The 16,770-nt window shown below is 35.1% G+C and overlaps 1 protein-coding gene and 2 pseudogenes across 10 annotated transcripts in view; 2 read left to right on the top strand and 1 right to left on the bottom strand.

The window, feature by feature from the left end:
• Window positions 1-16,770, bottom strand: part of PTPN13 (protein tyrosine phosphatase non-receptor type 13) — a 208,292-nt gene that overhangs the window by 98,103 nt on the left and 93,419 nt on the right. For 9 of the 10 annotated variants that reach the window (XM_047717886.1, XM_047717888.1, XM_047717887.1 and 6 more), the window contains exons 6-7: window positions 14,632-14,719; window positions 4,068-4,631 (exon numbers count right to left, since the gene is read on the bottom strand). In XM_047717886.1, coding sequence (XP_047573842.1) covers window positions 4,068-4,631; window positions 14,632-14,719 — 652 coding nt within the window. The remainder of the gene's footprint in view (window positions 1-4,067; window positions 4,632-14,631; window positions 14,720-16,770) is intronic. The other variant, XM_047717893.1, reaches the window with a different exon arrangement.
• LOC125093833 (phosphatidylinositol-glycan biosynthesis class F protein-like) lies at window positions 8,338-9,981 on the top strand (annotated as a pseudogene).
• LOC125093139 (40S ribosomal protein S24-like) lies at window positions 15,637-16,106 on the top strand (annotated as a pseudogene).

The raw sequence follows: 16,770 nt of genomic DNA, 5'->3' as shown, positions 1-16,770 counted from the left end.
TTAGACTAGAGCTCTGAAATCTAGATGGAAATCCACAATTTCCCATAATGATGGAAACGCTATCATTAACTAGTTACGTGGTCTTGGGTAAGTTATTAAATCTTCATGAGCTCAGGAATATATACTCCAAGGCCTCTTCTAATTCTATAATTACTGATAGCCAGTAGCAACTGCCAGATTTAAAGATCACAAAAATCGTACAGAGCACTATTAATATTTTTAAATGGCTTAAAACAAGAGTATTTAAAAAGAAATGTGTCATTAGCAATATCCACTGTTTTGCTTGATTTCTCACACATAAAATAGACCAGTGAAGCCTACTTTTCATGAGAATTAAATGAGATAAATGGGATTTGTATTGTTTTCCACTTTTTTCTTCTTTGTATACTAGCTAAAATCTTTATATTAACAATCTGCGCTTTTCTTTGAACAGCTAACAAATTATTTCACTTTTAGAATATGCACAGTATAAAACCAGCAAATTACTCAACTAAATAACTAAGAATTATTGCTTTTGAATTCCAAACATCAACATTCATTTTGAAGAATACCTTTAGTTTAAAGCAAATATAACTTATTACTACTTTAAAGTTATTATATAATAATGGAGTTTATTTAAGATGGTGTAAGCACTTCCATAATATACCAACATTTTCAAGGTGTTTGTTTAACTTGGTTATAAAATACACTTTGGGAAAAATGAGTACGTTCTTTGTGAGAACAAATGCTTTTGAAAACTTCAATAGCAAAGAAAGATTTCAGGATGAAAATGGTCCTGTATCAAACGATTTAAAGCACATTTTATTTCTAAAAAGAAATCTTTTCGGGGCACCTGGGCGGCTCAGTCGGTTAAAGCCTCTGCCTTCAGCTCAGGTCAGGATCCCAGGATCCTGGGATCGAGCCCCACATCGGGCTCTCTGCTAGGCAGGGAGCCTGCTTCCTCCTCTCTCTCTGCCTGCTTCTCTGCCTGCTTGTGATCTCTGTCTGTCAAATAAATAAGTAAAATCTTAAAAAAAAAAAAAAAGGAAAACAGAACTTTAATATAGAAAAAAAAATACACAGATATAAAAAAAAAGAAATCTTTTCCTTTTCTTCTTTTCTTGAATCTCTTGTAATGAATATAAAATTTCTAAATTTAGAAGTAAGGTTTTTAACAAGTTACCATTTTAATAAATAAGGTCAATAACATTATACATCATCTTTGTAGATATATGTGCATATTTGGAAACAAGTTGTCAACAAATTCGTGTATTTGAATTTCTTTAACACATGTGCCTGCACACATTCCTTACAAGATAAAAGCCTCATATGGAAACTAGGAGATACTTTGGCTTACTGCTCATTTTATATGTAATTAAAAAAAAATCACCTATTCAAACAAAGTATATCAGACTAGTGTAGCATAATTTTACACATTAAATATATTTCCATGACTGTCTGATTTCTTTACTGTTTAGCTCTCAAACCTAAGTTCAATTGTAAAAATAACATTTTCTCAGACTTCACTAAATCATACAACTATTAATTTAACAAATATGAAATAAATAATCTTTTATTTATTTATTTATTTTTAAAGATTTATTTGACAGAGAGAGACACAGTAAGAGAGTGGGGAGTGGGAGAGGGAGAGTGGGAGAGGGAGAAGCAGGCCTCCCGCCAAGCAGGGAGCCTGATGTGGGGCTCGATCCCAGAACCCTGGGACCCTGACCCGAGCTGAAGGCAGACACTTAACGACTGAGCCACCCAGGCGCCCCTGAAGTAAATAATCTTTTAAAACACACACATGAGAACATAAGAAATTAGGATTTAATTTTTAATATTCACACGTTAATTACCCAATTTCTTAAATGTTAGAAATAGACAGCTACATCAATAGGTAGCTTTACTATTTATACTCTGAGACTATCACAGTTTTATCTATTTGAATAAGTAAGGGTTTGTTTGTTTTTTCCCCCCACAAAGGGCAAAAATTCTTCACATAAACTTCTCTACAAGGGCATGTTCATAAGAAGGTCAGGCTGTTTTTCATATGCTAGTTGTTGTACAACATTAAGTAATCATGAAGTACAACTTATGGAAGAGAAGACTTTAAGCTACAGAAAGTGCCTTTTCTGCCTTTCAACTCTAAAAACTTACTGATCAGAGTTAAACAGTAAAATCATGTATATAACAAATTTCTAAGCTATTTTCTGTCCTTGAAAGTTTTCAGATCAAGATTACATACAATCATCTCATAAAGCTGGCTAGTGTTTATTTATTTATTTATTAAGTGCTCACTTCGGCAGCACATATATTTATTTATTTATTAAGATTTTACTTATTTATTTGACAGAGAGAGAGAGCACAAGTAGCGGAGTAGCAGGCAAAGCAACTGGAAAAAGCAGGCTCTTTGCCTGAGCAGGGCGCCCAATGCGGGACTCAATCCCAGGACCTTGGGATCATGATCTGAGCCGAGGGCAGATACTTAACCAACTGAGCCACCCAGGTGCCTCTAGTGTTTTCTTTAAATGCACATACATACATACCTGTAATATCAAATAAGTGTTCAATAATTTCCTGTATAATTTCAAATTCATTGCCAATTTGCAATTCCTGAATTGAAAAAAAGAAGCAAAGCTTCTTTTATTAGAAGTAAAGCACAATGTGTAGATTATGTTCAGTCCAGAGCTAAACTTAACCTTAAGTAACAGAACAAACCAGTGGCAGAGCACTTTAAAAATCAAAAATATTCCACTGGAACAATGGCCTTAAAAATGAATACGACCCTTTATTATGCCACTACTCTTGTTGAACTAGAAACACCTTAAAGTTCTCTCTCAGCTATGTCCCATGTTGCCCTACAAGGCAACGCACCAGTCTATAAATGCATTGAGACATTTTAATCTTCAAAAATGTAGAGGATTAGATTGATAATTCTAATTTTGTTTTCTCTTCCATTTATTTATGTTTAAAAAAGGCCTCTATCCATGTCTAACACATAATTTTATTCTACTCAATACATTGAGGTTTATGTACCAATCAGGTATTTTTGAACTAGAGCTATGCTCTGCAAATAAGAATTTATCATCGATAAAGTTGCACCTCATCCTCATATTGTGATACTTTGATTTGTTAATCCCCTTACATTCATTACCGAATCTACTTTTGTTGAGCACCTTTGACAGATGGGATAACTTACCCTTGAAGGGATTGCGCCCAGTTGCTGAAGAAAGGATCACACTGCTACTGATGCAGTAAATAATTCAAGCTTGGGCTGTCTGCCTCTAAATCAATAAACCTACACACCATAACTTCTAAAATATAGATTTAAAACTTCATTCCAGACCAAACAAATTATGTCCTCTAAGAGTTGCGTCCCCTATGTTTCTTTTTTGAAGTGGGTGGTCTGAGAGCCAAAGCACTCCTACCAGGCTATTCTGCCTCCCTAGAATTGCTGGTTTGGATTACTGCCTCTTATTTCCATTAACCAGTCCTGTAGGGAAGCCTCTTTTGAGAGTGCAAGATACAGGGGGTGCCTGGGTGGCTCAGTGGGTTAAGTCTCTACCTTCGGCTCAGGTCATGATCTCAGGGTCCTGGGATTGAGCCCCGTATCGGGCTCTCTGCTCGGCGGGGAGCCTGCTTCCCCCCATCTCTCTGCCTGCCTCTCTGTCTGCTTATGATCTCTCTCTCTGTCAAAAAAATAAATAAAATCTTAAAAAAAAAAAAGAGAGAGTGCAAGATGCACAGTGCTGTGGAGGAGAAAAACAAGTAGAAAACATTGCTCCTGCCTTGAGAAGCTTACAATCTAAAAACATGCTACCCAAAATATTTAAGTGCTATACAATGCCTGGACTGGGATGCTTACTAGAGATGACTAGATGACTAGAGACAACTAGAGATGAGTAGTGTCGTTTGATTAGGGTTTTGGTGGAGAGGACAGAAACTGACAGAGAAGAGGCTAACATGGTATAAAGCTTTGGCAGTGGAAATAAGACCTGTGGAATGGTTTAATAACCCTTCTTTATTTCAAAACACAATTTTAAATATTTCATTTCAATTCTCTCTCAAACAGATACAAAATTACTGACCTTCTACATTCATGGCTTCTCTCAGAATGTGAAGTTTCTTTTGTCTCTCTCGAATTCGGTCCAAAGCACTTGATATTGCTGAGGAAGTGGGCAATTCTCTCATGTGAAACATTGGATCCACTTTCTGAGGGCCAAAGATATCCAAGGCTATGCTTCCATCCGAGTATCTTGCTTCCTTTTTTCTAGGAGTAGTTGAAGTTCGCACTGTTACTGCCTGAGGGAGGTACTGTCGGAATCCACCAGTTTCCCCAGAAAAGTCTCTGTCAGCTGTGCAAAGCAAGTCCATGGATGAAGCCCAAATCTTCTTCTTGGGAAGCATATCAATGCCAGGGAGAGTTTTTTTTTCTGGGCCACTAGTTTTGAACTGGTAAGGGGAGCAGGCATTTTCAGAATCTTCGTGTCTGGAATTATTATCTGATGAAATGTCCTTGAAATAATCTTCCTCATCTTGTGTGTCTCTGATGGACAGAAATCCCATAGATTTACTAAGCCCTTTGTTAAGAAAGGTCTGATGAGAGAATGGAGACTTGTGTATGTCTAGTACATCAGAAGTAGTGCTTCTTCCTGGAATGATAAGAATCTATCATGTATGCACAGAAGTTTTAGAAAATAACTGGAATGTAACCTTACTATTGACAGTGAAAGTGCTGGTAATTTCCTAAATCTTCCTAATGGAGGATCAGAGATGAAATGGATGGCAGTAATAATGAAAGTGGAAAGAGATGCTATGTTTGTATAACTTTTCATAGTCCAATGTTTCTTACCCAGTGAAAACAATAATGTATTGAGCTTACTTTTTTGACTAGTAGTATTTTATATTCATCAAAGGTGAATTATTTGGTTTTTAAAAATAGACAAAGTAAAAAAAAAAAATAGGCGAAAGTTTCTGATACTATCCAGCTTGGCAGAATATTAATTTAATCCATGAAATGATTTAGGATAATAATAGAATGTAGAGTATACTCCTTTAACTTCTAAAGATATAATTCAACTGCATATCACTTCAACATGAAGACTTGGTATGTTCTGGTTGTTTAAATATTTTTAAAGAAGAAACAGAATTCTTGCTATATTCTGGATGAAAAAAAGATCGCAGCATTTGGAATTCTTAAGTATTAAAGTTTTATTATGATTAAATACATTTTCAGAAAATTTGACTGTTTGAAATCCAGATAATCTGATTGTTCAAATTATGTAAGAATCTTAATTTTTCCAGGGCAGACCATCATGTATTAAAACATGCATTATTTTAATTATTATTTAATTATTTTAATACATTAAAACATGTATTAAAACAAGTCTTTTGGGGCGCCTGGGTGGCTCAGTGGGTTAAGCCACTGCCTTCGGCTCAGGTCATGATCTCAGGGTCCTGGGATCGAGCCCCGCATTGGGCTCTCTGCTCAGCAGGAAGCCTGCTTCCGTTCCTCTCTCTCTGCCTGCCTCTCTGCCTACTTGTGATCTCTCTCTGTCAAATAAATAAATAAAATCTTAAAAAAAAAATAGCCTTTACTCTTAAACATAAATGCATCAATATTTGTCAACTGGAATTAAGTACTAATTCCTTTTATTCTTTGGTCCTTATGTGTTGATGTAGTTAAAAATCAGTAAGGCATTCTAATTTGTTTTATGGCACCAGTCTATAAATGCATTGAGACACAGCAAAAATGTCCAACCAGAAATTAATTTTTGGAATTCAGAGTCAGTAACACAAAAAATCATATATATGTATACTGTATATGTATATTTTATATATATATGTATATGTATGTATGTATATGACTCCACTATAGGAAAAGAAATGTAGAAAAATACTTCAGAGTTACTAACCCAAAAGCCCATGAACACTGAAGATTTCCTATTTGACCTTCTGTGATCCCTCTTAATAACTTATTTGCTATGTATACAATATAAAATAATGACTAAAACTTTCCTAGTAGTAATAAATTGCTTAGTAATTCATCCAAATAAGTCAATTTCCTCTTCAGGGTGATAGCTATAAGCTTTAATTCCCTGACTCCACATTTCACCTTAAAAATCTTAGAAAAGCGAATTCATTTCAGAATGGTCAACAAATAATTTCTTACTGGAAAATTAGACTCAAACATTTTGCTTTTCTTGCAACTCATCTTCCCTGGACATGGATCCACTTAAGTGCAGATAAGGATAACACCAATATTTGGGCCGTGTCATATAAAGAACACTGAGAATATACCACACCACAATTAGACATAGATTGTCACACTCTAGCTTCTAATCTAATTTAAAACTGATAAACACATCTATGTTATAGTATTTTATTTTATTTTTTTTTTTATGTTATAGTATTTTAGAAGTAAATTACATTCTTAAACAAACCTCATATTGAAACTCATTAATTTAAGATTTTATTAAGAAATAGAGAACAGAGATATTCTTGAAAATTAGGTAAAAAATAAGAATTGAAAGGACTTAAGGAATCATACAATCATAGATGAGCTCAACAGTCTGTCTTCTTTTACTGCCTTGATTCCCAAAAAGTAGCCAAAACTTAAAGAAAATCCAACAAATGAGGATTTTGGCAACATCATAAATCCATAGTCAAACACCTTGGACCCTCAATATCAATGTGTTGACAGTAATTTCACTCACTCTCCACAATGCTTCACTTTTCCTCATTTTTCAAATTTCCCACATTAATTCTGTCTTTTCTTTTCTGATGATCTTGTCTCATATTTCATCAAGAAAATAGAATCTGTCAAAAGAAAGCTTCTCATTTTCCCATGGCTAATTTTATACATCTACCGGTGTCTGTCTATCTTTTCTTTCGTCTCAAAAGATGAAATTTTCTACCAGTTGAAGGCGAATTCCCAATATGTGTCCAATCCCCCTTTCATGTTACCCGAGATTTTACTTCTTTGGTTAATGTCTGCCCTCAAACTTAACTAACCCCCTTCTCTGTTGAGTCATTCCCATTAGTATCTCTATAATAAACAAAATCTCTCCCCTGTTACTACATTTCCTTCTAGCTCCCTTTGTCACCAAATTCTTATTTTCCATTAGTACTCTACTGACTTTAGTCAATTTCCAACTTCTCCACACCTTGGGAACTTCCATTATGTAAAACTAATGACCTCCATACTGCTAAATCCAACAGATGTTTTGATCTATATCTTACTTACCTCTCAGCAACAACTGATGGTGATGACAGCTACTTAATGAAGTACTTTCATCTCTTTACAAGACCGGTTTTCTCCTACTTAGACTGCTCATTCTTAATTTTTGCTTTTTCCTCCTCTATTGGAGGATATCTAAATGTTGGAATTCCTCAGGTATCAGTTTCAGAACCTTATCTTTTCACTCTCTTCTTGTATAATTTCATCTACTAACAAAGCTAATTAACTACATACTGATAACTCCCAAGTTGATATTCTTGGCACCAACAACTTCTGGGAGCTCCAATCTCATATAATTGAGACTTCTATGAGTATATCCTAAAAGCACCTCAAACTGAACATGCTTAACACTATTTTTTGCTTGCCACATCCAGAGATGTCCACTCAACTTCAATCTTCCCAGTTTCAGTAAGTGGCATCACTACCTAACTGATGGCTCAAAACATCAGTTTTGAGCACCATCCTGAAATCCTTCATCATCCTTATTGCTTGTATCAAATCCATCAGAAGTGCTGGCTATTTAACTTCTCAAAGATATCTTACTCCATGTAATTATTTCCTTTTTCACTGACATCGCCCTACTCCCAGTTAAGATTATCACTTGACTAGAAAACTGCAACAGCTTCTGGAGAGGGCTCCCTTCTTTCTTCACGCAACTACTTCTCTACTCGGCAGCCAGTGTTATCTTCTCAAACTACATATTCCGTGATGTCACCACCCTTTTATTTTATTTTATTTTTTTAAAAATTTTTTAATATATTTATTTATTTGACAGCAGGAGGGATTACAATTAGAAAGAGAAGCAGACAGAGAGAGGGGGAAAGCAGGCTCCCCACTGGGCAGGAAGCCCGATATGGGGCTCGATCCCAGGACCCCGAGATCATGACCCGAGCTGAAGGCAGAGGCTTAACCCACTGAGCCACCCAGGTGCCCCACCCTTTTAAATAAGTCTCAAAGCATACTATCACACTCAAAATAAAATTAAGACTCCTTTCAGATCTGCCATTTGAATCTTTTAGTCTCATCTCCACTTCTTCTATTCCATCCAGGCCACAGGTTTTCCTGTTAAGTTCTCTTATATGTTAGGACCTTTATACATAAAATTTTCTATGCCCTGAATGGTCCAGACCTTTCTCATGGTTAGTTTTTCTTATTCTATACTTTTATTTGAAATATGACAGTGAGGCCTACCCTAACCACTATTGAAATAATCATTTTCTAAGTGTATCATGAGTCTATTCCATTCCTAACAGGTAGATTTATCATTCTCTTATACGTCATTAGTATTTATTGATGACAATATATTAATGGGCCATGGTATCCTAAAAGAGCCATGTCTTCTCACCAGCCATATGAGACTTAAAACTAATTGCTAATAAGGTGGCTCTTGGATAACTACTGCTCTATAAATGCTAAGCTTTTGCTTTATGCAAATTAATAGATATAAAAAATATTCCAATTCCTATTTATTGGAAGTCCAGAAAGTTAAAAGAAAAGTTCAGAACATTACCATTTTTAGACTCTGTAAGGTAGTACAAAATTGTAATGAAAATAATTTAGAAGTTTGCACTACCTTCCTATTCTGCTTCTACAAAATACGCCAAATTTAACTATTTCTCAATTTGCTCTACATGCCTGAATATCCCATTATGATAGCCAGCTTAAAATTTCATAACCATTATTTATAAAAGATTTTTAAACATAATAAGGTCTCTTCTAGTAGCCAGTAAAATAAACAAAGGAATGGGTAAATAGGAAGAGGACTGTGTGAGAGAGAAGGGGTTGGGAGGGATTGATACTCCTGGGAAAATGGGAAAAAAATTGTGGAGGTGTGAAACAAAGTTCAGAGTGATATGTATATACCTGTTAGATACTGTCTAAAGTAAAATTCTAAGAGCTCTGAGCCACAAAAGCATTAAAGGGAGAAATTTGAGTGTGGATCACTTTTGAAGAAAGAAAAAGGTAGTGGTAGGAAAGAGATGTTTGGGTCTCACAGGCTTGCACCTGCCTAAGGGTCAGGGAAGCCAGTCATACCTAATGGTGGGAGGCAGTAACCCCTGCTTCTCTTCCACAGGCAGGAGAGTTAGACAGCCTCTCAAAACACTGTGAAAGATAACCGATAGCAAGAGACTACTGCATACCCATCTTTTATGCAGATTTTCAATTATCCTAAGCATTTCAGTCCATCATTCTTCTTAGAGAACTTTTCAATATTGGAAACACACTTGACATGGTTGGGCATCTGTTCTGCTTTTGTAACTGCCGTCAAGCTAGTATTATATTTAGTAGTGAAACCAAATACATCCACTAAAAGAAGTTCATTATCATACAAGATGACCAGATTTTTGAAATGCTGTATCTAATTTCTTATGTGATGTTTCTTCTTTCACATAAATTTTGTTCTACATGGAGCACCACTCACAGAGTTGGTGGTGGAAACATTTTCATTTGTAGTTATTTTGTCTACTTTTACTACTGTACCTTTTTCATGTTTGTTAGAACCAAACGTCAAAGCACGGCTAAGAATTTTCAGTAGAAATGGAGTCACCACTTGGGATAACAGTCTTCAGATCATTACAATTTCTAGCTCTATAGGAACATGGCTTGGAGCCTTTTCTAGTCCACTCAATTGGGAAAGACTGTCGCAGATACGGCCCATCTCCTGTACACTTGGAGTGACTTTTGGCTACATGGCTGGCCTTGTGATTTCACCACTGTAGATACACTGGAATAAAAAGCAACTTACATACAAGAACAAATAACTGGAGCAAAGGGAGAGAAGACATTTCTTTGTGCAGATTCCATATAGACTGTGCAGACACATGTATATGGGTCTAAGCCAGGCAGTTCCATTTATAGCACCGTTTTTTAATGTAGTTACAACATGATGTGACTGTTTTTGTAGTACAACATAATGTGCTTTTCTAACCCCTGAGAGATTGTACTTCTAGTTGAAATAAAATATTTATAATAGAAAAAATAAAAAAGGAAAGAGACGTTTGGAGCTAAGTGCTTTTTCCAGTGGGTCTAATATCTTAGGACTGTTTTTGTTTGCCCCCCCACCTTTTTCGGTAATTTTATTTATTTATTTTTTTCAGTGTTCCAAGATTCATTGTTGTGTTTGCTTTTTTGGATGAAAAAGGAGACATACCTTTATCTAGGCAACAGAGATGTGGATTTTGGCTTGTATAAGCACACCCTTTTTAAATCACATATTCTTAACTGGCTCTCAATGCATTTTGTCCTATCAGTGATCCTATCTTCAGCTGTACATCTGGATATGGAATTGCATGATTAACACATCACAAGTGGATAAAATATATATAGCATCACATATCATCATGGTTGCCTTATATTGCTAAAGTACTACTGAAAAAGTTTCACTAATCTGGGAACTAAAAATGAGAGCTCAGCTATAGAATATGGCTCTTTAAATGAGGAGAAACAGGAATTCTAGGCTCATTTTATCAGGTGCATAGGCTGCTAGACCAGTGAAAACCATATACTGTTGTTAGTACCAGTGCTCCTTACTAACTTCATTTGAGACTAGATAAAATGCAATTTCTACACCTGCTTTCCAAATCTTTCTGAACATGTGCTCAGCTATTTTTATTATTTTACTTAAGAGGCAATAAACAGCACTGAAATCATTAAGTACATCTAATAGCTGTGCTCACTACCCATTTTGATCACAGGAAGTTAATGTTATTTTTGAAGGCAATGCCACTGGAGTGACTCTTAAAGGGTTTCAGGTAGAAACTTCTTTAATATTTCCTCATCCTGGGAGAGTTACTAGCTCCTTCCACTATACTCACAGAGCATGCTGGCCCTCTCTTAGGACATTTCTTTCACGATTTTAAAATTATCTGTTATATTAGATATCTGTCATCACTCCCACTCGTTTCCTCACTCCACTCCCAACTGGAACAGTAACATAAGAAACCATGTCTTACCTGTTTCTGTATTTCTAGTTCTTGATTAAAGACATTCCAAAACAATGCTTATAGAATGGATTATTACATAACTCTTGGAAACCTTTTAAACCCAATTTAGGTAGCGTAATCTACCAGAAAGATTACTGTTAAAACACCTGGGTTTTAATTCTAACTTTACCAAACTCAATCCATGAGGTTGGGCAAGCCACTTAATTTCCATATTTCTCATTTCCTTCATCTACGATGCTGCGGACATTACTTATTATACCTTCTTCTTAAAGATGACAGGGTAAATGTACTAACACTCAATGAAATATAATGAGCTCTTCTGAACAAGGGCAACATAAAATTCTAAATTCCACCTCCTTTTTGTTTTTATCAGCATATCATTATCTACCCAGGGGGAATTTAAAAGTTTTTTTGAGAGGAAATCATGAAACCAGAAATCAAAAGATCTCCTACAAAAGTTTTAGATCCTATTACTTAAAAAATCAAATTATTCAAAACAGGATAACCGGTGACTATAGGTGGATTTTACATCTCTTGAAAAGGCTCTGAGTTCAAAGAGAGTTTACAAACAACATTAGATTATATACAATTACAAGTATCCAAATAGAAAATCAAACCATAAACATTCTCCTTTTGGAGAATACACAGCTTGCTAAAAACTAAATGAGGGAAAAATAAATAAAAATAAAATATTTTAAGAACATAAAAAGTCTTCATAATAGGACATATCCCGTTTATTTCAGTCAAATTGAAAAAAATCTCCCTTGTAAAGTACATTTTAACTATATTTGTTAAGTATGATTAACATCAGCTTTAATTGGATATCATCATTCACCTTTCCCCTCATACAAGACTCAAAAGACTTAAGCATCTCTTAGAAGCTAACTTCAAAATGACATTTCAGTATTAAAAGAGGTTTCCTGATTCCCCATCTGTCCTCACAAGTGTGTTCAAGTACACACAAAAAGAAACATGGTATTGTCAATACACCCAAGTTCTGAAGCACTATCATGCTGATCTGATCATGGTGTAGGTTTCCGCCTTAAGCTTGGCAGGAAATGCTTGATTTCTTTTTGCTGAGTGAAGCCATTTTATCAGCATTGGCAGTATAAAATAACAAAATGGGGGCAGACAGCCTGCAAGTTTAGGCCTTTGCTTTTGTTAACAGATCTGAGAGGTAAGATATAAAGAGAGACCTTTCAAGGTCATTGACTCGTAGATAAAAAAATGTTTTGTTAAGTTTCAGTTGAAGAATCAAATCACTTAGACACATTATCCCTAAAATTGTTTACTTCTTTTAACTTAATTCTGTATCTCAATGCCCATTTTGACATCTTCTTTATTGAAAACTACGGCCAGGAGCCTAATAAACTAAAGCTATCAGTACATACAGGTTTCAGGTTGGTTGCAAAGAGAATGCTTTCATAGTGATGTAGTTTAACAAGGCTCTTTGTTACAAGTGACCACTGACGGAGAAGAACTGCACTGCCCAAAACTAACATTTGGGCCCTAAAAAATATTTCTTCTTCACAAGTCCATTTTTTTAATCTTAAGGTTTTTATATTACATTAGTATAAGCCACTGACTATTAGCTGCTAATTGCTTGTCTTAAATAAGTATAATTAGTACATTATGTCAATTTGGTCTTTGAGATGTGGTTTTATACATGTGTTGAAGGCAAATTAAGACCGCCCTTGAGCAGTACTACTGTGGAAAGCAATGCCTAAGAAGAATTTAAGAATTCTCTTGTATTACACTTGATCTCAAAAAGGCTATTAAGTGTAAGGACCTCCAATTCTACCCAAAATGTAAATATAAACAAAATCTGGTGTATCTTGAATGACAAATTGTAATTCCTTACAAATTTCCTTGAGTTTCGATATAGGGAAGATGTAACTCTCCAATAAAGGGATAGGACTATTAGAAAATAAAATCAATGGATAGTCCATTTACAGATTTCTCTGTTAAATTTTTAAAGTTACTTGTGTCAGTTCTAGATTATCTGCATTTGGATAGTCCGTTAGTCAAAAGAATTCTCAAGAGCTATTAGACAATAATATTAAATATTTCTTAATATTGTAAAAAATCACAAAAGGCATTAATAATTTGGTTTAAAACTTCTGATATATTTGTTGTTACAGTAAGAAAATAGTCTATGTTAACACTTGAGTCTTTAAAATTTGGTAAACTAAATATAGCAGAGTAATTTTTTTTCTTTTCTATAAAATTTATGTTGGATATGGATAAAATGGGGGTCTCATATATATAGCAACATTTCTGATTTTTAGGAAAAAATGAAGCATATTTAAAAATTAATAATCAATAATATAATATTATTGTTACTAACTCAACAAATAACAAACAAGCAAACCAACTTCAATTCCATACCATGACCATTTAATGATATTAGGAAAATATAGAAGGAAATTCCAGAAAGTAAGTAACGAACAGGAAGAGAAATAAGGAAGGAAGGGAGAGAGGAATGGAGACGCAGACAGAGAGGGAGGGAGGGAGAAGGATTGGTGGAAGGGAGTAAGAAATTAGAAACATGATAAATAAGAGAAACAGAAATCATTGAAATCTAATTCACTTATTAAAATGCTCATTATGTCTCCTTGAAAAAAACCTTTCTACTTGCTATTGGCATTTAACTATAATTTTCTATTACTCAATTTTAAAACAGGAGTCTGACTGAAAATTTGATGGATTAACAAAGTGCTGCTCTTCTTGGCACCAAGGTTCCCACTATAGCATATCTCAAATCTTTAAAGGGAAAGCAAGGGCATGTGTTATGATGAGCACTGGCTGTTACATGCAATTAATGAACTGTTAAACACTACATCAGAAACTAATGATGTAAAACAAACAAACAAACAAACAACTAATGATTTACTCTATGTTGGCTAACTGAACATCATAATAATTTTAAAAAGGGCAATATTATTCCCTATAAGAAGATGTGTCTATACATGTATTTCCTTACTATACTTGGGCCTCTCTCTATATACACACAAATATAGAGAGAGTTCTAAAATTAACTTGGAGGGTCATTGGTTCCCATCAAAAAAAAAAAAGAGAGAAAGAACTGGAACAGAAAATGGCAGCAAAAATAATGTTGCTTTCTGAAACTTTGATTTAGTACTGTTTCACCTTGCTTTAAAATATATTTTTAATATAAAATTCCATGACACAGATGATAAAGTAAATAAATGTTATTACTGTAATAATATTGGAAAGGAAATGATTTACTGTGGGAGTTCTGTCTTAGTAATGTTTTTTGCATAATTTTAATGGGTTTCTATATTAATACAGTTAGTGCTCTTGTCTGTTCCTTGTCTCCACCTTGCATACTTATGTTCTAATTATGGTCACAATTATCAGATTCCAAAGCCAGGTAAGTATGATTTCATTAAAAGAAACAATGAAATAAGGTTAAAACTTAAAGATTTCCTACTAATATACTCTTACCTGTTGGTAATCCTTTTCCTCTCAATCGGTCTCGAATAGCTTGACTTCGATCAGGCTTTTGTTCATTGTTATGGGAAAGTTGATCCGTCTGTACACAGTAATAAAAAATCAAATTTGACACAAGAATCTCCCCTTCATGTTCATGGTAATTATCTACAGAATGACACCAGTTAGACAATTTTTAGAGTAGTGTTAAGTAAAACACTCCACGTTTGCTATTCTTAATTTGTTTTTCTTCACAGGATTTATGTAGCTCAGTTCTGGCCAATCCATCTTCAGGAAATGAAAGACAAGACAGAAAATTATTTACTAACTAGGAAACAAAGTTAGCTGAACCGAAGTAATTAAAATGAGCTCCATCTGAAAACAATAAACTAGAGGAGTCTTCTTCTGTCTGATAACTATGTTAATCGCTCAAGTTCGATTGTAATTTTAAAAACACATTAATTCTGATATAATAAACTTTCTCCTGATTATAACTAAGCACTGAGGGTACTGACTTAAATTATTTTCAAAAGTAATTTTCTAGATTTTTCCTGCCAGAAATTACATTTTTGAAATGCTTTAAGCCAAGTGGACATACTGAGAGATGATAATTAAATTTAAATCAATGATCTTTTGAATATCCTTTTTAACACAATGCTTGAATAGTCTTAGGCTTTAATAACTTTAACTGAGGGTACTCATTTAAAATAAAGCATATCGGGTGCCTGGGTGGCTCAGTGGGTTAAGCCTCTGCCTTCGGCTCAGGTCTTGATCTCAGGTTCTTGAGATCGAGTCCCGCATCAGGCTCTTGGCTCAGCAGGCTCAGGTCATGATCTCAGGTTCTTGAGATCGAGTCCCGCATCAGGCTCTCGGCTCAGCAGGGAGCCTGTTTCCCCCTCTCTCTCCGCCTGCCTCTCTGCCTACTTGTGATCTCTCTCTGTGTGTCAAATAAATAAATGAAATCTTAAAAAAAAAAAATCACTTTTTTCCTCTCTAGCTGCTGGAACCTCAGCTGCCATTATGAATGCCACAGTAACTGTCCAGTCCGGGAAGTTCGCACCAACTGACTTCTTCAGCTGAAACAAATGGTCATTGATGTTCTTCATTCCGTAAAGGCAACAGTACCTAAGACAGAAATTCGGGAAAAGCCAGCCAAAATGTACAAAACCACACCAGATTTCATCTTTGTGTTTGGACTCAGAACCCATTTTCGTGGTGGCAAGACAAGTGGCTTTGACATGATTTATGATTCAGTAGATTATGCAAAGAAAAATGAACCCAAATCAGACTTGCAAGACATGGCCCGTATGAGAAGAAAAGTACCTCAAGAAAACAGCTAAAGAAACACAAGAACAGAATGAAGGAAGTCAGGGGGACTGAAAAAGCCAATGATGGTGCTGGCAAAAAGAAATGAAGTGTCTAGTAGCGAGCTGGAGATTGGACAACAGAAGAGGAGTAAAGATCCTGCAGTGACTTTATGGGTGGTGATTATGCAGATATTTCATAAGAGGATTAATTAACAAAGAACTTTTAAAAAAACATTAATAAAATAAAGCATATCAGAGGGGAGGTGTGTGAGGGGATGGGTGAAACAGGCAAAGGAGATTAAGAGTACACTTATCATGATGAGCACCTGAGCACAGAGTAATGATGTACAGAACTGTTAAATCACTATATTGTACACCTGAAACTAATCTAACACTGTATGTTAACTATACTGGAATTAGAAACATAAAAAATGTGTTAATGGAAAAAAAGCATATTACCTTTAAAAAACAAAATAAAAGTGTATCAAATTTGATCAAATTCCACATCATAAGGGATGAAAAATTAGAACACTGGGTTTATTTAGATGATCGAGTAGAAGCTTCAAGAAATAAACAAAGGAGGGCGCTTGGGTGGCTCAGTTGGTTAAGCGACTGCCTTCGGCTCAGGTCACGATCCTGGAGTCCAGGCATAGAGTCCCAAATTGGGCTCTCAGCTCTATGGGGAGTCTGCTTCTCCCTCTGACCTTCTCCCCTCTCATGCTCTCTCTCACTCTCTCTCTCTCGAATACATAAATAAAATCTTTAAAAAAAAAAAGAAATAAACGAAATAAACAAAGGAGAGATAATGATGAAGAGATATTAAAGTCTAGCATCAAGAGCATGCATA

This window comes from Lutra lutra, chromosome 2 (assembly GCF_902655055.1).
Source record: "Lutra lutra chromosome 2, mLutLut1.2, whole genome shotgun sequence".
In the NCBI taxonomy this organism is placed as follows: Eukaryota; Metazoa; Chordata; class Mammalia; order Carnivora; family Mustelidae; genus Lutra; species Lutra lutra.
Note: the sequence above shows the minus strand (reverse complement) of the source record. Positions and strands in the feature narration are given on the sequence as shown.